Source organism: Hypomesus nipponensis, chromosome 2 (assembly GCF_054491055.1).
Source record: "Hypomesus nipponensis isolate SF chromosome 2, ASM5449105v1, whole genome shotgun sequence".
Taxonomy (NCBI): Eukaryota; Metazoa; Chordata; class Actinopteri; order Osmeriformes; family Osmeridae; genus Hypomesus; species Hypomesus nipponensis.
In genome coordinates this window covers 2842331-2866101 of record NC_140362.1, presented here as the reverse complement: position 1 = coordinate 2866101, position 23771 = coordinate 2842331, and the positions used below count along the sequence as shown (strand labels likewise).

Here is a 23771-nt window from a genome sequence, read left to right as displayed (position 1 = left end):
CTGAACTCACACTCAACACACACACACAGAATTCACACTTCCCCATGACCAAAACTCCGTGCAAGGACGGCTAATAGTGTCAAACACTAAACGGGATGTGATGGTTTTTCCTGAGCAGAGATAATAAGCAGAAAGAGGATTGCGCTCCGAGGTGTCTCCGAGCTGCGTTTTAATAAGTAGGTTTACACGAGGCTCCGTTATGGCTGGCAGACGTACAGTATTTGCACTGCAGAACGGTACGAGCTCAGCTTTCCACTGGCTTTAACCTCGCAAGCAACGTACCCTACATGTGAGGAATATCCCTACATGTGAGGAATATCCTCACATGGTGCTGTGAAGCCCAGGCACGTGTTTGGCAGGGTGTGTATGGATCGAGCATGTCGTTTACTGTGTGGATTTGAATGTATTTTCTAGAGGGTGATTGAAGACAGGCTGATGGCCTGTAGAAGGTTGGTTGTGACACTTAACCTCACCTGAGGCTTTAAGAGTCACACAGTGTACACGTCACATGACCGTGTAACAGCTGTCCCCACCTTACCTACCAAACACACACACACAGCCCAAACACACACACAACTCCACACACACACACAAACATACCTCCCGCTCGACGCTCTTATCTTACAGCTCTTATCTTACAGTAAGTACAGGGTCATTCCCCCCGAGGCAAGTAGGGTGAAGTGCCTTGCCCAAGGACACAACGTCATTTGGCATGGCCGGGAATCGATCTGGCAGCCTTCAGATTACAAGCCCCATTCCCTAACCGCTCAGCCATCTGACTCTACACACACACACACACACACACACACACACAATCTCTCTGTGTGTCTGAGTCAGTGAGCAGGGATCTGTGCATCAGAGCGTTGGCAGAAGGGAGGACTGAGCGTGGGGGCAGTGATCTGGGCCCAGCACTGCCACTGCCGCCGCCACGCCTGATTTGGGTGACTGGCCAGCTGGGCGGGAGGCATTGTGGGTAAGGGATATAATGATGGCTCGTGGCGATGGCTGTGGAGACGAGCCGAAACCAGCTCATCACGAACGGGCCGCCACTCCTCTCATGCCTCAGAAGAGAAGAGAGAGAGAGAGAGCGAGAGAGAGAGAGAGAGAGAGAGAGAGAGAGAGAGAGAGAGAGAGAGGGAGGGAGGGAGGGAGGGAGGGAGGGAGGGAGGGAGGGAGGGAGGGGGGAGGGAGGGAGGGAGGGAGGGAGGGAGGGAGGGAGGGAGGGAGGGAGGGAGGGAGGGAGGGAGGGAGGGAGGGAGGGAGGGAGGGAGGGAGGGAGGGGGAGGGAGGGAGGGAGGGAGAGGGAGAGGGAGAGGGAGAGGGAGAGGGAGAGGGAGAGGGAGAGGGAGAGGGAGAGGGAGAGGGAGAGGGAGAGGGAGAGGGAGAGGGAGAGGGAGTGGGAGAGCGGAGGAGAGGGAGTGAACAAGTCTCTCAACTCTCATCACACTAACACAATCTGTCCTCTGCCCTCTGGGAACCCTAACCATGAAGCACTTCATCACTCTCACAGTATAATATATGGATCCTCAACAGAAAAGGGAGAGAAATGCCGTCATCTTTATGGGAGTAAGTGTGACACATCTACAGTATCCAGAGGAGGCTGGAGCAGCAGACCAAGGCAGGAGGGAAGGAGGAGAACGAGGGAGGAGCAGAGGAGGAGGGAGGAGAGGAGGAGGAAAGCAAGTGGTGGGGGAGGAGGTGAGAAGAAGCAAGGAAGGAGGGCTGGAAAGGAAAAGGAGGGCAGGAGAAGAGGAGGAGGAGGAGGAGGGCAGGAGACGAGGAGGAGGAGGAGGGCAGGAGAAGAGGAGGAGGAGGAGGGCAGGAGAAGAGGAGGAGGAGGAGGGCAGGAGAAGAGGAGGAGGGCAGGAGACGAGGAGGAGGAGGAGGGCAGGAGAAGAGGAAGCTCTTAGAGCTTAAGATAGATGGGTACTCTAAGAGGAGGGTGTAATGGACGACTCCCAGTAACCATTCACTGGAGACCCGTTTGGAAGGAGGGGCAGTACTGGCAGCAGTCCCAGAGGGAACAGTGAAGGAGCCCTGCATGATGGTGGAGGGGGGGGGGAGGGGTAGCATTCCTGCTCCTCCCTGCTCCGCCCCCCCACATCCAGATGATCAGGGTGTTTCTGCGGTGGCTCATCTCCGGGGACGGCAGTCTGGGGGGCGCGGGAGACATTCATCTGTCTCCCTGGGCCTGGGACACAGCATGTGGCAGGGCTCACACACTCCTCCATGGCGATGGGACATACACACGTGAGGCCATACACACACACACACACGCGCGTGCCGCTGCAGACCCACACACACACTGTACACCTGTACGCACACACACACAAGGTCTCCGGCATGCGCATACGCACACATACGCGCACACACACACACACACACACACACCCCTGCCAGTTCAGCACAACAAAATAAACACCCATAACCCACCCCCTCAGCCACCCCCCTGCTGTGCGCCCGGGTCAGCAGAGAGACAGGGATGTCTCTGGCCGTGGCTGGGGTGGACACATGCTCACGGCTGCCAGCTCTGGTTCACGCCAGCCTGGCTGCAGCACCAGGCCTCTGGGGCTCCTCTGCCAGCACCAGGCCCTGCAGGTGGACGGGGCCTGCCCAGACCAACCAGACACGGTCAGGGGGAGGGAGGGAGGGAGGGAGGGAGGGAGGGAGGGAGGGAGGGAGGGAGGGAGGGAGGGAGGGAGGGAGGGAGGGAGGGAGGGAGGGAGGGAGGGAGGGAGGGAGGGAGGGAGGGAGGGAGGGAGGGAGGGAGGGAGGGAGGGAGGGAGGGAGGGGGGGGGGGAGGGAGGGAGGGATCTGGCATGATGCTCAGAGAAGCAGACGGACCCAGTTTAGCAAGCAGAGCCAAGCTAAGGGGGTGGAGCACTAGGATACGCTAGGCTCCACAAACTCACAACACCTCACATTTGAGGAGAAATCCAATATCTGAGGAACAGATTAAATCCATCTTCATAATAGCGACGCTTTTCCTCTAGCAAACTTCTGCCAAAGACAAACACGTAACAGAGAACTCTTCCAGAACAGTCATGATCACTGAACAGGGTCAGCCTTGACTCCGCCCCCCCCTCCCCTCCACCCCCACCCCCTCCGCCCTCACCTCCACCCCCACCACCCTTCAGAGGATTTAGCGGCCATGTTCTCCGGTCTCCCTGGAGACGGCGTGACGGACAGGTCGATCAGGAGATGGAGATGAGCCCGGGGTGGGCGGTTAACAGAGCACAGAATCCATCTCTCTATCCTTCCTCCACCATTCACTGTCTCCTCCTGCAGTCTACCATCCCTCCTTCCTCCCCTCCCTCCCTTCCAGCCCACCTCCCTCCCTCCCTCCTAGCCCATCCCTCCCTCCCTCCCTCCCAGCCCATCTCTCTCTGTCTCCCTCCCTCTCTCTCTCTCTCTCTCTCTCTCTCTCTCTCTCTCTCTCTCTCTCTCTCTCTCTCTCTCTCTCTATGTCTCCCTCCCTCCCTCCTAGCCCATCCCTCCCTCCCTCCCTCCCTCCCTCCCAGCCCATCTCTGTCTCCCTCCCTCCCTCCCTCCCTCTCTCCCTCTCTCCCTCTCTCCCTCTCTCCCTCCCTCCCTCCCTCCCTCCCTCCCTCCCTCCCTCCCTCCCTCCCTCCCTCCCTCCCTCCCTCCCTCCCTCCCTCTCCACCTGTCTTCAACAATGTCCTTGTACTTCTTGTGATCCCTCTCTCTCTTTCCACCTCCAGGCCAGTTGTGTCTCTGCTCTCTCACCAGTGCTACCTTGTCAGCGTTTATTGTTTGTTCCCATCCGCTTGTCATCCCTCCGTTCCTCAATTCCTCCCATCTTCCCTTCCTCTTCTGATGGATGATTTGTGTCTGAGGGAGCGACGCAGGATTCATGGGGATCTGACATTGACGTTATCCCGGCTACATCTCAAGGAAGACGCGATTATGCCTGCCAACCCCCCCCCCCGTAACCTCAGGTCCGATAGCACCAGACCATAAGAGTGCATTGTGATAGGAAGACACAAGGGCCTTGTTACTAACGCTGTAGCTACTGCTGAATGTTTGCAACAATTTTGCTGCATACAAAAACTAAGTGAAGCATTTTCTTTTAACCGTTGGGCTGTCTCAGACCCTCCCCACATTGCGAAGGTTAAAAGAAAATGATTTGTATTTGTTTTTGTATTCTCTAAAATTGGGTAAACACAACAATGTTTTATTATGAACCTTTTGGGTCATGCGACTCGAAGGCAGCACAAGGGTTAAGCGTGCTCTTTTCCTGCTTGGGTTTGCCCTGGCGCAGTTCAAAGTTCCTTCCACCTCCTCTGAGGCAAACGGAGACGTGTGGACGTACTGGAGCTGTTCTGGAACTCTCCTCCAGCATTGCTGAGTGAAACAGACAGCTGCTGAATCAATTAGCCAGGAAAGACGCCATGCTAATGACAGAGCGGAGCGTGTTAGGTCATTGTCGTTGCACGTGTAAAGCCGTGACTCTGGGTTGAGGCTACGCAAAAGAGAGATTAATGGAAGCCCAGTGGAATGAGGAGTGGAGATGATGTACACTGCTGTTCACTCTCTCTCCCAACTCGATACTGCTGTGATGACGTGGAAACCAGTCAGCCAGTCAGACAGCCAGTCAGACAGCCAGTCAGTCAGTCAAACAGCGAGCCAGTCAATCAGCCAGCTAGTCAGACAGCAATTCAGCCAGTCAGCCAATCCCCCAACCAGTCAGTCAGCTAGTTAGCCTGATCATAACATCAAATTCAATCATTTTCTAAATTCCCCAAAATGTGGAATTCAAACCCCAGGCACAACAGTAAACAGACACCCATCCCATCCAGGGACGTCCCAGTCCCACCTGCACCAGCTCAGACAGGGAGCAGAGGCTGACTCGGAGGGTTCTTGCAGTGTGATCTATCATGATGGCCCACTGCTTAAGCACACAGGACTGTAAATACATCTCACAAATGAAGCCCTTAATCAAGCGTTTACAGAACCTTTCACCATGTCAATATGCATTAGCTGCTGACTGATTGTCTAATTAATCAGAGCCTGCCTACCAGCTTGTATATCAGTACTTTCCTGATGAGCAGGGTCACAGCCACAACAGGCCTCCCTCCCTCCCTCCCTTCCTTCCTTCCTTCCTTCCTTCCTTCCTTCCTTCCTTCCTTCTTTCCTTCCTTCCTTCCTTCCTTCCTTCCTTCCTTCCTTCCTTCCTTCCTTCCTTCCTGGCAGAAATCATGTGACTATGATCTCAAAATACATAGCTCACTCTCTCTTCTCTTTACTTCCCTTCTCTCTTTCCCCTCTATATCTCTCTCCACAGACTCTCTTACAGCTCAGATCTGAGGGAGCTGGTTTTATGTGTGTGTGTGTGTGTTTATGGGTGTGTGTGTGTCTATGTGTGTGTGCATGTGTGTGCATGTGTGTGTGTGTGTGTGTGTCTTCACGTGTGTGCATGTGTGTGCATGTGTGTGTGTCTGTGTGTCTTCATGTGTGTGTTTGTGTATGTGTGTGTGTGTGTGTACTACATCCTGACTCTAGCCAGGCTCTGGGAAGTCGCAGCAACAACCGCTTCGCTAATCTACCAGAGAGCTTCCAACGAGGCCTGCAAGCCTGGACCTGAACCTGACAGCCAACCAGCAGCCTCCAGAGATTCCCCACTGCCCCCCAGCCCCCCACCGCCCCCCACAGCCCCCCAAACCAACCCCCCACCCAGCCAGCCAGCCCGCCCGCATCCGCCACGGTCCAGCTGGAAGCAGACCGGTCTGTCTTCAATGCTCACCCTGGTGTGGAGCTCATTGGAGCCTCATGTTCCAGCTACGCTCCCCTTTTATTACAACTTCGCTAGTTCCATCTCTTTCTTTTCCCTCTCTCTTCCTCCCCTCCTTCCTTCTCTCCTCCTCCCCTCCCTCTCTCCTCCCTCTCTCCTCCCTCTCTCCTCCCTCTTTCCTCCCCCTCCTTCCTCCTCTCTGCAGGGAGCCAGCACTGGCAGGACTCCCAGATAAGATAGCCCTGGGAGGAGAGGAGGGAGAGGAGGGGGAGGAGGGGGAGGAGGGGGCGGAGGGGTAGGAGGGAGTGGAGCTATCATAGAGGGGCCCCTCGCTGTGACAGCCAGGGCTGGGGTTATCATCCTGGAGTTCCCATCTCCCAGGGCCCTGGAGGGAGACTGATGGGCCTACTGGCAGGGCTGTGTGCCTGAGAAACATCCAGACAATCTCTCTCTAACCAAGCTGAATGACACCGATGACAAGCCCTATTCCGTGGCCTGAGCATCCGGGAGCTAATAGCATCGCAGGTAAATTGAAGCATGTCTGAAGGTTCCAGAACAGCATGTCTGAAGGTTCTAGAACACAGCATGTCTGAAGGTTCTAGAACACAGCATATCTGAAGGTTCCAGAACACAGCATGTCTGAAGGTTCTAGAACACGCCTGTGGATCAGGTGACTCACCGTCATGAAGCCGTCCAGTAGACCAGAGTCAGGTTTGGGCGGAGCCTGCAGTCGCTCCATGGACCACTTCTCTATGATGGAGGACACCTGGCTGTTCTCCGTGTTCAGGATCCTAAAGCCTGTCATGTTCACTCCACTGTACCGGTACGGCTCCACATCCAGAGCAAACAGGTCCTGGAAGGAAACACACACAGCAGTCACGCAGCAGTCAGACCAACCAATCACACACAGGCATGCAGGGAAGGCTAGCAGCAGAGTTGTAAGTGACTTCTGGCAGTAAGTGTGTGCCATATGTATGTCTCTAGGAGGACGGGGCTGGTCCTTCTGCTGGCTGACTGGAGCTCTCCTCCCTGGCTCGCCCCTCTCTCCTCTCTGGCTCGCCCCTCTCTCATCCCTGGCTCGCCCCTCTCTCCTCTCTGGCTCGCCCCTCTCTCCTCTCTGGCTCGCCCCTCTCTCCTCTCTGGCTCGCCCCTCTCTCCTCTCTGGCTCGCCCCTCTCTCCTCTCTGACTCGCCCCTCTGCCAAACCCAACACTGGAACAAGAGAGAACATACCATTCCTTCCCTCATCTCTCCACCCTCCCTTTCCTTCTCCCTCCCTCCCTCCCTCCCTCCCTCCCTCCCTCCCTCCCCTTGCTTCTCTCTCCCTCCCCTCCCTCTCCTTCCTTTCCCCCTCCCCTCATCTCCCTCCTCTCTCTCCCCTGCCTCCCTCCCTCCCGCCTCCTCTCATCTCTACTCCCTCTCATCATCTCCCTTCCTCTCCTTCCATTCCATCCCCTCATCCCCTCATCCCCTCATCCCCCCTCCCTCCCTCCCCTTCCTACCCTCTTCCCAGGCTTCATACACCTTCCCCATTTCACCCTCTTGAAGATGACGACGTGAAATTTAATTGGCTGGTGTTCATTGTGTTCCACTGAATGGCTGCTGAGAAGTGTGTGGACGTTGAGATCTTTCATTTTCAGCGACAATGGCTGCTTCCTGACGAGAAACTCTGACAGTGACTCACCCGGAAAAGATCCCGTTTTCAAAAAGATTTCATTCAGAGGAAGGTTTTCTTTTTTTAAGTGGGCGGGTGGGGAGACAAGAAACCTCCAAAAGGAGAGCCTGGGTTTTGATCCTAACCAAAGTCCAGCCTTTTACAGAGGGCTTTAATAGGAACATGATTTGAATAATATGTTTGACCTAAAACTGGAGCAGAGAGAAGGGATGAAAGACGAAGGAGAGTTTCAAATAATGCCAATAGGTGCGTGCGTGTGTTTGCGGGATGTTTGTGTGCGTGTGTGTGTGTGTGTGTGTGTGCGTGTTTGTTTGCATGTGCTATAAAAGCTGTTGGAGTCTTTGTAAAACTCAGAGGAAGAGAGAAAGAGAGGGCAAGAGAGTGAGAGAGAAAAAAAGAGAGAGAGAAAGCGAGGGCGAGAGAGAGAGAGATAGAGAGAAAGAGAGAGAGAGAGAGAGAAAGAGAGAGAGAGAAAGAGAGGGAGAGAGAGAGAGAGAGAGAGAGAGAGAGAGAGAGGAAAATAGAAAGAGAGAGAGAGAGAGAGAGAGAGAGAGAGAGAGAGAGAGAGAGAGAGAGAGAGAGAGAGAGAGAGAGAGAGAGAGAGGGAGAGAGAGAGGAAAATAGAAAGAGAGAAAGAGAGAGCAGTCCTCTCAAGTAGGCCAAGGGCTGTGTCAGTTACACAACACAGCAGTGTCAGGACCAATGGGAGAGAGAGGCTCTCCCCTTCTACCCCGCGTCGAGAGAGAAAAACGAAAGCCGACACTTCTTCCTCTCTGAAACATCTCGCCTCACTCCCCAAAATCGGGAGACTGTCAATCCCTCTCACGGTCCCTGTCCCTGTCGGCTCCCAAGACTCGGCTGTGTTCCAGCGCAGTGGAACATGAGGGGTGCTGTTCTAATGCAGCCTGCCTCCCTGGGGTTGGGGTTAGCAGGGCGGGGCGGGGCCGGGCGGGGCTGGTGGAGATTTGAGGATGCAGACCAGCCGTGTGTGGCTCTCAGATGGACACTGAGGCCTGAGATCTGAGAGAGATGCGGAGGAGACGAGGCAGAGAGAGGCACGGTACTTACCAGTGTGGTGAAGATATAGTGATAGTACTCTGTCATCATCCCCATGGCTAGGGCCTGCAGGGGGGAGAGAGGAGAGGAGGGAGGAGGAAGAGGAGAGAGGAGGAGAAGAGAGGAGAGGAGAGGAGAGAGAGAGAGAGAGGAAAAAGAGATGGAGGGGAAGAATAAAAGGTGTTACTACGAATATCTTTGTTTCTGTGCAATTTCATTGTTTATCAACCTGTGTGCAGCAGGGTCTGTGTGTGTGTGTGTGTGTGTGTGAGTTTGTGTGTGTGTGTGTGTGTGTGTGGTTGGCTGTTAATGAGAGATGTGTTTGAGGAGGCGTGCACATTGCTGTACCCGGAGGCACACAGATCTCGTCTTCATACCTACTCTCTCCTCAGCCTGGCCTTACCACCTCCAGCATCCCTCCATCCAGCTGCTTTTTGCCCATCCATTCATCTCTCCACCCACCCATCCATCCATCCATCCATCCATCCATTCACCTCATACATCGTATCCGTGTGTCGTTCCATGCGAGAGTTGACATCACACTAACGATGGTAATTAAAGAAAACAATGAGCCTGGCTGGTTGACCAGAGATGCAACACTGGGAGAGAGCAGGCTAGCTGTCTACCTGTCTCTCCCTCTATCTGACCACAACACTGGGAGAGAGCAGGCTAGCTGTCTACCTGTCTCACCCTCTATATGAACACAACACTGGGAGAGAGCAGGCTAGCTGTCTACCTGTCTCACCCTCTATCTGACCACAACACTGGGAGAGAGCAGGCTAGCTGTCTACCTGTCTCACCCTCTATATGAACACAACACTGGGAGAGAGCAGGCTAGCTGTCTACCTGTCTCACCCTCTATCTGACCACAACACTGGGAGAGAGCAGGCTAGCTGTCTACCTGTCTCACCCCCTATCTGACCACAACACTGGGAGAGAGCAGGCTAGCTGTCTACCTGTCTCACCCTCTATATGACCACAACACTGGGAGAGAGCAGGCTAGCTGTCTACCTGTCTCGCCCTCTATCTGACCACAACACTGGGAGAGAGCAGGCTAGCTGTCTACCTGTCTCGCCCTCTATCTGACCACAACACTGGGAGAGAGCAGGCTAGCTGTCTACCTGTCTCGCCCTCTATCTGACCACAACACTGGGAGAGAGCAGGCTAGCTGTCTACCTGTCTCGCCCTCTATCTGACCACAACACTGGGAGAGAGCAGGCTAGCTGTCTGACTGTCTCGCCCTCTATCTGACCACAACACTGGGAGAGAGCAGGCTAGCTGTCTACCTGTCTCACCCTCTATCTGAAGAGCTAGACAGGTGAAAACAGTCGGTGTTCTAAGCTTTACGGAACTCCCAGCTGCTAATGAGCTGGAGAATGAGCTGAAACCCTGTGATTTCCACCATGCAGATGGCGTCGTCATCCTGCAGTCCCACAGATGAGGGCAGGCAGTGCCAGCAAGCTCTATCTACTGTGGAGCGGCCATGTTTGCTAACAGAATTAGCGGCCTTTGCATCGTTAACTAGCCAATCTGTTGGCAACATTTGTCATGGAGGTAAGTACCTCCAAAGGCAATTTGAAAAAGGCCTCTTTTATTCCACAGGAGTGTGAGGAAGTGAGTGTGTGTGTGTGAGTGTGTGTGTACTTGAGTGTGTATGCATGTGTGTGTGTGTGTGTGTGTGACAGCAGTGCTGGCAGTGTGCCACCCTATTTAAGAAGGTGGGCACCTGCAAACCCTGAGGCGCTGCACACCATCACGAGCTGCAGATCTTGATTGGAGACAGAGGATGGATCATGATTGGCCGAGGAGACAGAGGATGGATCATGATTGGCCGAGGAGACAGAGGATGGATCATGATTGGTCGAGGAGACAGGAGGGATCAAACTGGAAGTGCTCAGAGCAGCCGCGGGCTGCGGCGCGAAAAAACTGACGACAGTTCAAGAAGTCGCAGGTTCAAATCCCCCCTGTGCTGTACGTCGCTCTGGATAAAAGTGTCTGCCTGAATCCCTTTTTGTGTATTCTTCTCATTCGCAGCCTGGCTCAGGGAGAAGACCTGTCGTGTAACGAAGTGATTACACCAGAGCAGAGAAGACGCTTCCGTTAGCAGGCTGTAGGTCACACGTCCCTGATGACAGGGCCTCTGACCTTCACCCCCCCCCCCCCCACGACTCAGCAGCGTATCAAAACCAGAGCAGAGTGAACGACGTCGGCGCTGACTCGTGTTCTCCTTAATATTTCATCCCGAAAGCCGTGTGAGAGCGATGCGTGAGCCAAGTCCCACTTTAGGAATTCCTCGCCCGTCTCCAACGGCCGCCTCTGAACGGAATTCTAATGTGGGGTTGCGTGGTGACGAGAGTCGGTGTGGAGTAATTAGTCTTGGTCTGGACACACACAGACACACAAGCAGACAGACAGACACCCTCACACACACACACACACACACACACCCTCACACACACACACGCACACACGCTCACACACACATACACACACACCCTCACACACACACACACACCCTCACACACACACGCACACACCCTCACACACCTGCTTGAGGATCCCAGCAGCCATCTCATGACCGCAGTCGAAGATGACGTGGAACTCCTTCCCTCTCTTCATCTCCTTGAGGAGGGGCTTGGCATCCTTGGTATCCGCTGGCAACTGGCGGATCTTCAGACGGATGTTGTACCTCGACGGAGCTTTAATGAGCTCCTGTAACCGGATGAGACCTTGGGAACAGGACAGAGAACCGCACCGTTAGTACATGTCTGTGCTTTAGGTGTGTGTGTGTGTTTTCTTAAAGAGAGAGGGAACACGAGAGAGTGTTTTACATACAGTAGGAACGTTAAATGCATTGGAATGCTACAAAACAGACATCTTGTTTTTTTATGGTAGTCCAAGCCTATTTTCTATTGGAATGTAGCACGTTGTTTCAAATGCACACTCCCAATGTGTTTTTTATGCAGATTTTGTCAATGACAACTTGGTGTTTTTTTGACAACCTTAGCATGTTTTTCTCTCCATTCATCCACATCACCCTTTGCCTCCCTGTCACCATCCCCCTGGGCAAAGTATCCTTTTCTTTACCTCTCTCTCTCTCTCTCTCCCCCACTCTCTATCTACCTCTCTCTCCCTCTGGCTGATCTGTTTCTTCTTTCTCCTTGTCTGTACCTCTCTCTCCCCCCTCTCTTTCTCCTTGTCTGTACCTCTCTCTCCCCCCTCTCTTTCTCCTTGTCTCAACCTCATATTCTCCATCCCAGCTCATTTGTCGTCCATCTCATTCTGACAAGCTTCAAACCAACACACAACACCCACACAATGCCACACTCCATTCAACTGTGGTTGGCATGTTCTCTCCATAGAAACCCGGTTCTCTCCATAGAAACCACATTCCCACCAAAGAAACCACATTAGCCCACAAATAAACCAGAACAACAAAGATGTCTATCAATAAACGAGGTGGCATTCCTCATTCATCATCCCCCACCCCAGAATCTGCTCATTATCGACCCTCCATCTTCACTCCCAGGGCCAATCAGCGAGGAGTGAGGGCAGCTTGTGAAGTCAACCTTGCAAAAGCTATTAAACAAGGCCTTGCGTCAACCACCCAACATCTCATTTCTTACAGGTCTGTGTGAGAGAGCCGAGGACTTCTTAAACGCTTCTGAATGCGTTACAGTCGATCGATCGTGTGTTTTTCTTGTTTGAAGAGGCAAGTCTGTAAGCAGCAGAGTTGTAGTCTTTCTGTCTCTTATTGGACTACAGTTCCCAGCTGTGTGGATCCATTGCTACATTTGTTTACTTTCTGTTTCCAGCAGAGTGCACCGCACTGTATGAAACCAGCCTTCATTCCATCAAAAACTCAGTTGATGATGACATTACAACAGAGCCCTGTCGCATAGTGATGATGTCATCGGTGTCCGTGACAAAGCAGGCAAAGTAGGATGAATGAATGCGCTAAACAGCTCATCCAGCTGTCGCCCTTAATCAACGATTAACCCAATTTATACACTAAACAGAAAAACAAACTAAAAAACTGACAATGGATGCAAAAGAGAGAGATAGAGTTTGTGGGTCTTGTGAATGCGATTCTGATTCTGTTTTTGATTTCTGACTGATGTGTTTACTATGATAAAAGCTACAGTCCGCATCAGTTTGGATCTTAGTACAGACACTAGATTCCACATCACAGTTACTATTGATGTGACCACAGGTAATGTCTCAATATCTAGCTAGTTATTCTGGCAGTACTGTACTGGCCAGTTACTGGAAGGTTACTGGCAGGTTACTGGCAGGTTACTGGCAGATACTGGCAGGTTACTGGCAGGTTACTGGCAGGTTACTGGCAGGTTACTGGCAGGTTACTGGCAGATACTGGCAGGTTACTGGCAGGTTACTGGCAGGTTACTGGCAGGTTACTGGCAGGTTACTGGCAGATACTGGCAGGTTACTGGCAGGTTACTGGCAGGTTACTGGCAGGTTACTGGCAGGTTACTGGCAGGTTACTGGCAGTGGACGTGAGGGCTTTAGGGAAAGATGTACTCACTAAGCAGAGATGCTGAGCTAGTTAGAATCTATAATACTCTACAGCTTTGGAGCTAGGCTACAATTCTATCTATTCAGTGAGTCTGTGAATGTGTATGTGTGTGTGTGTGCATAAGAGAGCAACGGTTTGAGTTCAATCTGGACTGAGCGGCTGATGTTGCGTGAGCAGTCAGTGGAAAGAGAGGCTGCCTCCGCCGTCGTCTCAGTTTTACGGTTAGTTAGTTGACGTCGATAAAAACATCTCGACACCTATGACTGCTCCGTTCATACTTCACCAACACGAGCCTCTGGATCTCATTCCTTTGCCCCTGCTTCTCTCCTCCCTCTCCCTTCCTCCCTCTCCTCTCCTCCCTCTCTCCTCTCCTCCCTCTCTCCTTTCCTCTTTCCTCTCCTCCCTCTCTCCTTTCCTCCCTCTCTCCTCTCCTCTCCTACCTCTCTCCTCCCTCCCTCTCTCTTTTCCTCCCTCTCATTTCCTCCCCCTCTCCTCTCATCTCCTCCTTCTCTCCTCTCCTCCCTACCTATCTCCTTCCCTCCCTCTCTCCTTTCCTCCCTCTTTCCTCTCCTACCTCTCTCCTCCCTCCCTCTCTCCTTTCCTCCCTCTCCTTTGCTCCCTCTCTCCTCTTATCTCCTGCTTCTCTCCTCTCCTCCCTCTCTCCTCCCTCCTTCTCTCCTCTCCTCCCTCTCTCCTCCCTCCCTCTCTCCTTTTATCTCCTCCTTCTCTCCTCTCCTCCCTCTCTCCTCCCTCCCTCTCTCCTTTCCTCCCTCTCTCCTCTCCTCTCCTACCTCTCTCCTCCCTCCCTCTCTCCTCTCCTCCGTCTTCCTCTGCTCAAGCCTGGGTTCTTCCTCTGCTCTGCCTCCCTGGGTGCGCCCTGGGAAGGGGGTGAGACTGGCGGAGGGGGAGAGAGGAGAGTGACTGTGGTGATCTGTATTGACTGCATCGTAATGCTTGTGAAGCTCTCCAGGATCCATATTTAACTCAGCATGAATATTTCATCCACTCAGCGCGTTTATGGAGGCCTGTCTGGGGGGCTTTGGGTGTGAAGCACTGTTGTCTGTGATACGCTTCCTCCCAGGATCCCAGCTCTTCTCTCCTTCAGTCCTCCTCTTCTCCTCCTCTCCTTCAGTCCTCCTCTTCTCCTCCTCTCTTTCAGTCCTTCTCCCCTGCTCTCCTCCTCCTCTCCTTTAGTCCTTCTCTCCTGCTCTCCTCTCCTCCTCCTCTCCTTCAGTCCTTCTCCCCTGCTCTCCTCCTCCTCTCCTTCAGTCCTCCTCCTCTCCTCCTCTTCTCCTCCTCCTCTCCTTCAGTCCTTCTCTCCTGCTCTCCTGTGCCTCTCCTCATCTCCTCCTTCCTCATCTCCTCCTTCCTCATCTCCTCCTTCCTCATCTCCTCCTCTATTCCACTTCATCTCTCCTCCACTCTTCATCTCCTATTCTCCATTCCTCCACACCTCCTCTTTTCAGGAAAAAGAGAGGAGAGAGAAAGGAGGGGAGAGAGGGAAGAGGGGGGGAGTCTCTCTCCATCTGCAGCTGAGACTGCAATACCAATGCTTGATGCGGAGCATTGCATGATGGGAAAGTGTAGGCTGAGGCTAATGGTTAGTGAGTCACCGTTGCAACTCACTCTCCAGGTCAAGGTTGAAACTGCCCGCCTCTTCACGGCTCACCTTATTTATGTCCGATTAAATGCTTTGCACAAATTGGAGAATGATTAAATCCAGGTTTTTCCAGTCAAAGGTTTTAACAGTCGTTTAGGAAAGCCAGGGTATTTTTACTGTGTGGAAATGACGACACACACTGACTTCGGTGGATGTAGGAAACAGCCACAACTGAAAATGTCATGTAACTATCATAAGTTATATTACTAGGACACACCGTGTTAAATGTTGTATTCCTAACATATGTTGTGTTAATTATGTTGTTTTCTTAGCCCAGAGTGTCATTTACAGTAAATATCAGTCTGAACCGCCTCCACCATTCTGCTTTACTGCACACAGTGGAGCAGGTCATTGGTGCTGTAAATCTCTGAGTCACCCAAAGTGCTGTAAACAGTTTGGAGTCCCCCATGTCTAGTGATTCTACTGTGAGGCAAACAAAAGATAACGCTGTAAAGCTGAAACCAGAACTATTAGGTCTGTTTACAGAAGCATCTGGCGGGCAGATCCCTGCGTGGCGTTTCAACACCTCGCCTGTTCCACAGCTGCAGCTTTTCAGTTAACCACGACAAAGCTCTGCACAACACTGGGATGCAAAAAGCTGTTTGCCATTCTCATGTCTGCTCCAGACCCTCAGAACAAAGATGTTAACGATATTCACCGGATTTCATCGTTGCCGGCGTGAGACCAGTCCAGCCCTTGTCATCACCGGGAAGGTACGGGGGTCCGATCACGCCGGCGCCATGACGACCCCGGAGACCGAGCTGAATTATCACACGCTTCCTTAAAACAGCGACGCCCCTCCCCTCTAAACACTGTGTGTGTTTCTGTGTGGGTGTGTGTATGTATGAGTGTGTGTGTGTGGTGTACGTGGCGCCAGCGGAGCGTGTGATGGGAGTTGAGCCCATGGCATGCTACACACCCACACCCCCACGCATCAAATTGAAACAGATTACTGGAGGGGTCCAGGGACACTCGGGGGGCCCCCTCTCTCTCAGACTCTCTCTCTTTCTCTCTCTCTCTCTCTCTCTCCCTCTCTCTCTCCCTCTCTCTCTCTCTCTCTCTCTCTCTCTCTCAGGCTCTCTAGTTGGAGGACCTGGGAGTGTTGATGATGTTAATGTGTTAAATACATGAATGCGTAGCTCACGTAAGATTCTGGTTGATGTATTTTAAGGATTAGCATGGCCCACTAGGAAACTGTAGAGAGGGAGTAAGAGCAGGAACCTGTACTCGTTACAAAAAGCAAATAAGCCTCACACTGAACCTGAGTATTTACATTACATTACATTATAGTATTTCTCTGATAAGACTTATAAGGTACACTATATTCTCAACCCACCCTCAACACACTCATTAAATCATAAGTTGTGCTGTTTTTCTGAGATTCTAAATCCTGTCTCGGAAACGTTTCGAAAACACTTTAGTGCTTTTCTCAAACAGCCCTTTTAAGATGACAGCCAGGCAATTTTCACAACGGTGTTTTTAAATCCTGGTCGGCACTGACCTTTCAAACTAACGCAATTAAACAAATGTCAGTCACACGGGGTCACTGGCGCCCCCACAGAAGAACACAGAGTTGACCATGTAAATTACCTTTCACTGTATATTTCAATAGTTTTCTCCCTCTCTTTGTTTTCCTCCACTTGTGTGTATTGTTCTGCTGTTAAAAGCCTATCAGTTCCTCTCCAAGGAGGTAGAGCAGGTGGCCGCAGAGAAACAACTACTGAGAAGGAAGGGAAGATGAGAAATGGCCACGTTGGACATGCTGCTGTTGAGTGGACCACAGGGGTCCTGATGTCAGAAGTGCAAGTGAATACCTCTCTCTCTCTCTCTCTCTCTCTCTCTCTCTCTCTCTCTCTCTCTCTCTCTCTCTCTCTCTCTCTCTCTCTCTCTCTCTCTCTCTCTCTCTCTCTCTCTCTCTCTCTCTCTCTCTCTCTCTCTCTCTCTCTCTCTCTCTCTCTATCTCTCTCTTTCTCTTTCCCCCTCAGGGCTTTGGTACCACCGTTGTCACAGCAACAGGGTCATAAACACCCCCCTCCTCCATCAGGGTAGGGGTGGTGGGGGTGGGTGTTTGGGGTGGGCAGTTGCAGTTGCAGTACAGTCCAGTCCAGGCTACAGACCAACGGCCCTGCTAGCCTCCTACTAAACTGCTGTTTCCTGTTTCCTGTAAGCCAGGGGTTCATTGTGACACAGAGTGGGAGTAGAACATGGATCCCCTCCCCCCACCCCCACCCCCACCCCTCAACCCCCCTCTCCACCCCCCACAGCCCCCACAACGTCCACCCACCTCACGAGAGTCGCGCAGTAATGTTGGAGTTCCGCAAGAGCGACTTAGCCAATCTGTTCCACGGTAGGCTTCTCCCACATAAAGAGGCCAGGAGGGCATTTTCCCGTGTAATGGGACACCCGCCGAACCCTTCCAGAGTCGACGCTGCACCTCCTCCTCCCAGTGGTGGAGCTGTGCTCGCTGCGTGGGCGACTGTGGTTGTCGGAGGAGCCGTATCTCCCATCCCGTCTCCGAGACAGAAAATCAAGGCACTATTAACCCCGTAGTGAACTAACTAGGTCCACTTACACCTTAATTAACGAGGGTGCCGAGGATCAGATTAAATCAATTCCTTCCCAAAGCTTTCTGGAGAACCCGCAAGGCTAGTACATTCACTCACACACACACACACACACACACGCTGGAACACAAACACACACCCACGCGGACCCCCACAGCCACAAAGCCAATAACAAACCAGCACACACACACTCGTGGTATTGATCGATTGAAAGGCGCACACAACCTTCGGGTGAATGTGATCCTTCGCCAAATACAAGAGCGATGAATTATAGAGCATGTTAGAGGATTTATGAAGAAATCTACTGCAGTGGGAGAGCAGACCAGATCTGAAAGCAAAGCCAATCACCTGCAGATCAGAGCTCTCCAACAATATAGCCTCGGCCCCTGCAGCCCTGTGTCCATGTGTGTGTGTGTGTGTGTGTGTGTGTGTGTGTGTGTGCGTACAATGTGTGTGCGGCCAGTGTGTTTGCCCGGTGTGTGTGTGTGCCCAGTGTTTGTGTGTGTGTGTGTGTGTGTGCCCAGTGTTTGTGTGTGTGTGTGTGTGTGTGTGTGTGTGTGTTTGTGTGTGTGTGTGTGTGTGTGTGTGTGTGTGATAAGCTGGCAGCAGGTCCACAGGCTGGTGCCACCCTGACCCTGGCATATGGCACATGTACACAGCCTGCTGGGTCATTTGCTGCCTGCTGCTCTGATGCTGCGTGTGTGTGTGTGTGTGTGTGTGAGAGAGTCTGTGTGTGTGTCCAGTGTGTGTGTGTGTGTGTGTGTGTTTGTGTGTGTGTGTGTCTTTGTGCCCAGTGTTTCTGTTTGTGTTTGGGTGGTGGGTAAGGTTTTGTTCAGGACTGAAGTCAGACCCGTGCTAATCACGCGCGTGTGTCCCTGACATGGTGGCGGGACTGGCGTGACCGGGGAGAGAACAGTTACAGAAGGAAGATACAGACAGAGAGGAAGGACAACATGCAGCTCTGTTTGAAGCATGTGGAGTGACCTAGGATTTGGACTGGGACTCACCCAGTCATATTGCAAAATGTAACCTGTTAAACTGTAGAATAAATACTCGACAGTAGGTGGTCACACACTGGCCTGGGAAATAATACTTATTATGTTTGTTTATTCTAGGTGAAACTCTGTTGTATGTGTCTTATTGCTATGTTGTATCTTGGCCATGTCACTGTTGTGAATGTGAACTTGTTCTCAACTAGCCTACCTGGCTAAATAAAGGTGAAATAAATAAAAGATACTGTGATTGGCTAGGTGATTGGAAGCTGTGATTGGTTGGAAGATAGGAGACTGTGATAGGAAATGGTGATTGTCTTGGAGATGGGGGACAGTGATTGGCTGAGAGATGGGGGGACTATGATTGGCTGGGAGATGGGAGACATGATTGGCTGGGAGATGGGGGACTGTAATTATCTGGGGAACAGAGTGTGGCTGTATTTTTTAGTGTTTGATGACTGTAGAATGTTAGGGCTAGGGGTTAGGTTTGGGGTTAGAGGTTAGGGCTAGCGATCAGGATTAGGGACCGACCTGTTCTATGACTGACTGTAGTATGACAAGGTCAGGGTTATGGTGTTTGGTTTAGGGTTATGGTCAGGATAAAGGTCATGTTTGGAGATCAGGGGTTGAGTTTATGGGTAGGGGTGTGGGGTTAGAGGTTAGGGTTCAGAGTTAGGGGTCAGGGTTAGAAGTTAGGAGTCGGGGCTAGGAGTTAAGATTAGGGTTAGGGTGTAGGGTTGGGGTTTAGGGGTCAGGGTTGGAGGAGACGGGTCAAGGCTAGGGGGGGTCAGGGGTCAGGGACCGACCTGTGCTGTCATCGTACACCACGGTGACGGTCTTCCACTTGAAGAAGTGGACCAGGTCCAGGATGGCCCGGCTGAGGGAGGAGAAGTCTGGGTAGAGGCTGACGTAGAAGGAGTCCCTGTTGTCAGAGACCTGGTGCTTCCACTTGGTCTGGATGTGGGGCACGCCCAGCGCGTTGCAGATGGACTGGACCGCATTGGCCGAGGAGCTGTGGGAGGGGCCAAAGATGGCCGCCACTCCGAGAGAGAGCTGGTCACAAGCTGGGGAGGAAGCACACAGAGACAGAGACAGAGACACACACAGAGCCACACACAGAGAAACACACACAGAGACAGAGACAAACACAGAGACACACACAGAGACAGAGAGAGACACACAGAGACAGAGACAGAGACAGAGAGACACACACAGAGACAGAGAGAGACACACAGAGACAGAGACAGAGACAGAGAGACACACAGAGAGACACACAGAGACACACAGAGAGACAGAGAAAGAGAGAGCCACACACACACAAAGAGACACACAAGGAGACACACAGAGACACACACAGGCACAAACCATACAGAGACGCACACACAAGCACCCACAGAGACACACACAAGCACACAAAACAAGGTTATCTGGCAGCAAGGACATTCAGTAAAACCATGAATCTGTTTGCGAATACAAATCTGTGTGCTCTAATCATCTAAATTGATCAAAGGGGTGTTTCTTCAATCACGGAGCCAGGTTATAATGGACTGTAATTGATAAGCGTCTCGAAATGTCAGCCTGCTGGCACACACCAAACTGATAGATGATCTCAGTTTATAAACACTTCCCTAGGGGACAAACAGGTCTTTGAATAACCGATTCACTGAGTCGCCTGAAACCCAATCAATTCTCTCTCTGTTTATGTTTGAGTCTCTCAGCAATCGGCCTCCTGCATGATGAGAAGCCCAATACAGCCCACAGTGTCTGTTGCAATGCAAAATCAACTAAACACACAGGCACACGCCTGCACACACACACGTGCAAGCACACACACACACGCATTCCCACGCGCACAAACACACACGGCCCAAACGCACACCAGACATTTGCCTCCCTCTCTCTCGTTACCTTTCCTGGAAGCTTCGAAGCTGTCGTAGATGTTGATCCTCTGGATGTCGTAGGTGAGTGTGGTGTTGGGCAGGAGAGTTCGGTTCCTGTTGATGGTGTTTAAAGCAAATTTGAAGGCGAGTTCCTCTGCCCCCGAGGGGCCGCTTTCGATAGACTCAAATATTCCTCCTGAAAACACAAGGGGGAGAGAGAGAGAGAGAGAGAGAGAGAGAGAGAGAGAGAGAGAGAGAGAGAGAGAGAGAGAGAGAGAGAGAGAGAGAGAGAGAGAGAGAGAGAGAGAGAGAGAGAGAGACAGAGAGAGAGAGAGAGAGAGAGAGAGAGAGAGAGAGAGAGAGAGACAGAGACAGAGACAGAGACAGAGACAGAGACAGAGACAGAGACAGAGACAGAGACAGAGACAGAGACAGAGACAGAGACAGAGACAGAGACAGACAGGCAGTTAGATGTTGATCAATACTTGAATGAATCACATTTCACTTGAGGGTTCCTCCAACCCTGTGTTGCACATACGAATCAGAATCAAAGCACCCGGTGAGGAACTGGATGGCAATTAGGACTGTGTTTGTCTCCAGAACACGACACTGAGAAACTACCACATCACAGCCATATTGGTTATGGTTAGGCTTAACACACAATCTACAAATGTTCAAATGTCGTCAACTAACTCATCCGAACCGACAATTCGACAAGCATCTGGCTATGAATTCAAAGGGAAATATTCACCCTGATAAAACACTAAACCGAGCTGTACATTAGTCTCTCCTGTGACACACTCTCTTCACTAAGCCTGGGAAAGGTGTTTAAAACAGCCCGCTCCCCTGCCCCTGGCCTCGGGGGGAATCTGACAGGAAGCAGATGAATGGAGGGTCAGGGAGAGTGAGAGGAGGGGGAGGAGGGGGGGGGAGGGGGGAGGGGAGAGGAGGGGAGAGGGGGAGAGGGGGAGAGGGGGAGAGGGGGAGAGGGGGAAGGGAGAGGAGGGGAGAGGGGGAGAGGGGGAGAGGGGGAGAGGGGGAGAGGGGGAAGGGGGAAGGGGGGAAGGGGGGAAGGGGGGAAGGGGGGAAGGGGGGAAGGGGGGAAGGGAGAAGGGGGAGAGGAGGGGAGAAGAGGGGAGAGGAGGAGAGGGGGAGAGGGGAAGGGGGAAGGGGGAAGGGGGAGAGGAGGGGAGAGGAGAGGAGAGGAGAGGAGAGGAGAGGAGAGGAGAGGAGAGGAGAGGAGAGGAGAGGAGAGGAGAGGAGAGGAGAGGAGAGGAGAGGAGAGGAGAGGGGAGGGGAGGGGAGAGGAGCGGAAAGGAGAGGAGAGGAGAGGAGAGGAGAGGAGAGAGAGAATAGGAGAGAGGGAGAAAAGAGAGAGAATAGGAGAGAGGGAGGGAAAGAGGAGATGGAAGGGGAGTGACGGGGGGGGGCTCTTAGATCAATGTACTCTGATTGGCTGGCGACTCAATCAATCAAGCCCTTGGGGATGTTGAGCACAGCACTGAGAGATTGAAGTGTTTTGTTTGAGCTGGCCCTCTGGCCTGGCTCTCCAGACACTCTGTCAGTCAGAGGAGGGCTTGACTCCTAATGTCCTGCCCTCTACTAGCTAATGTACTACTGCCTTGTACTAGCTAATGTACTACAGACCTTACTAGCTAATATACGACTGACCTGTACTGTCTCATTTACTACTGGCCTGTACTAGTGAATATATTACTGCTATTTTTACAGTTCTTCTATTGGACCAGATGGGTGGTCCGGTGTTTTCTTCCCTCTGGAAAATTCCTGTCAAACATAAGGGTTTGTATCCACACCCCGTCCCCTCTGTAAAGCGCATTGTGTTGCCTCCTGGTATGAAATGTGCCGTATAATGTTTGATTGATTAATATACTACACCACAACACTCTTAACACAGCTAGACCGAGCCTATAACATAGTGTGTGTGTGTGTGTGTGTGTGTGTGTGTGTGTGTGTGTGTGTGTGACATACACGGTACACACACACACGCTGGCCGCTGGAAGCAGTGAGAACATGGGCACGTTCTCCCCTCCTCAGTATTCTTCACGAGGGAGAGCCCTATTTTGCATCCCATAATGAGTTTGACAGAATTAATAAGCATCAGTTAAGCAGGATGTACTATAATTGGAATCCTGAGCGGTTGGAATGGTTCTGTTCACACTGAGCTTTGTCTCCTGCTGTGAGTCTGTCTGCCTGTCTGTCTGCCTGCCTGTCTGTCTGTCTGTCTGTCTGTCTGTCTGTCTGTCTGTCTGCCTGCCTGCCTGTCTGTCTGTCTGCCTGCCTGCCTGCCTGCCTGCCTGCCTGTCTGTCTGTCTGTCTGTCTGTCTGTCTGCCTGCCTGCCTGCCTGTCTGTCTGTCTGTCTGTCTGTCTGCCTGCCTGTCTGTCTGTCTGTCTGTCTGTCTGTCTGTCTCCTGCTCTGAGTCTGTCTTTCTGAGGGAGGAGAAAACGACTGTCAGAGCTGAGCTGAGCTGTGTGTGTAAGTCTGGATGTGTGTAAGTCTGTATGTGTGTGTGTGTGTGTGGAGAAGGACTCTGTATGTGTTGTACAAAGAAAGAGAGAAAGAAAGAAAGAAAGAGTGTGTGTGTGTGTCTGTGTGTGTGTGTGTGTGTGTGTGTGTGTGTGTGTGTATGTGTGTGTGTGTAGAGAGAGAATTATTCTGTCAGAGTTGAACAGTGTGTGTGCAGCGAAGGACTGTCAGTGTTGAACTGAGTGTGTGTTGAGAGAGGGACAATGTCAATGTTGAACTGAGTGTGTGTTGAGAGAGGGACACTGTCAATGTTGAACTGAGTGTGTGTTGAGAGAGGGACACTGTCAATGTTGAACTGAGTGTGTGTTGAGAGAGGGACACTGTCAATGTTGAACTGAGTGTGTGTTGAGAGAGGGACACTGTAAATGTTGAACTGAGTGTGTGTTGAGAGAGGGACACTGTCAATGTTGAACTGAGTGTGTGTCGAGACAAAATGGAGAAGGTGTGGGGAGAAGGACTTTGTCAGTGTGGAAATGTGTGTGTGCAGAAGGAGTCTCCTAGTATTCAACATTGTGTGTGTGTGTGTGTGTGTGTGTGTGTGTGTGTGTGTGTGTGTGTGTGTGTGTGCAGAATGACTCTGCAGACAAAGGAAGGGTGAAATAGTCAAATAAGGTATTAGCTGTAATGTTTGCCAGAATTCATTCATCTATAATAAAAGAGTGGATTTGAAGGGTTGGGATTCATGGCATGCTGTATGTATGTGTATGTGCGTGTGTGTGTCTGGTTGTGTGTGTGTGTGTGTGTGTGTGTGTGTCTGTCTGTGTGTGTGTTTGTGTCTGTCTGTGTGTGTGTGTGTGTGTGTGTGTGTGTGTGTGTGTGTGTGTGTGTGTGTGTGTGTGTGTGTGTGTGTGTGTGTGTGTGTGTCTGTCTGTGTGTGTGTGTGTGTGTGTGTGTGTCTGTGTGTGTGTGTGTGTGTGTGTGTGTGTGGTGGATGTCCATATTGAACCAGTACTTTCAGCGTGTCTTAGCCCTGGTCCCTGTGCAGTGATCAGTCAGCAGAGAATCCTATCAACACTTCATCAATCTGGAAAGATCCTATTACCAGACATACACTCACCACCACAGTCCCTGACCAATCAGAGACAGTTTAACTGACCTGTCACACCGATC

The 23771-nt window shown here is 51.9% G+C and overlaps 1 protein-coding gene across 1 annotated transcript in view; it reads right to left on the bottom strand.

Annotated features, from left to right (window-relative positions):
* Positions 1-23771, bottom strand: part of LOC146300376 (glutamate receptor ionotropic, kainate 2) — a 109690-nt gene that overhangs the window by 64979 nt on the left and 20940 nt on the right. Inside the window, exons 3-7 of the mRNA XM_084706912.1 lie at positions 20144-20311; positions 19042-19299; positions 11030-11211; positions 8495-8548; positions 6432-6605 (exon numbers count right to left, since the gene is read on the bottom strand). Of these exons, the coding sequence (XP_084563038.1) occupies positions 6432-6605; positions 8495-8548; positions 11030-11211; positions 19042-19299; positions 20144-20311 (836 nt within the window). The remainder of the gene's footprint in view (positions 1-6431; positions 6606-8494; positions 8549-11029; positions 11212-19041; positions 19300-20143; positions 20312-23771) is intronic.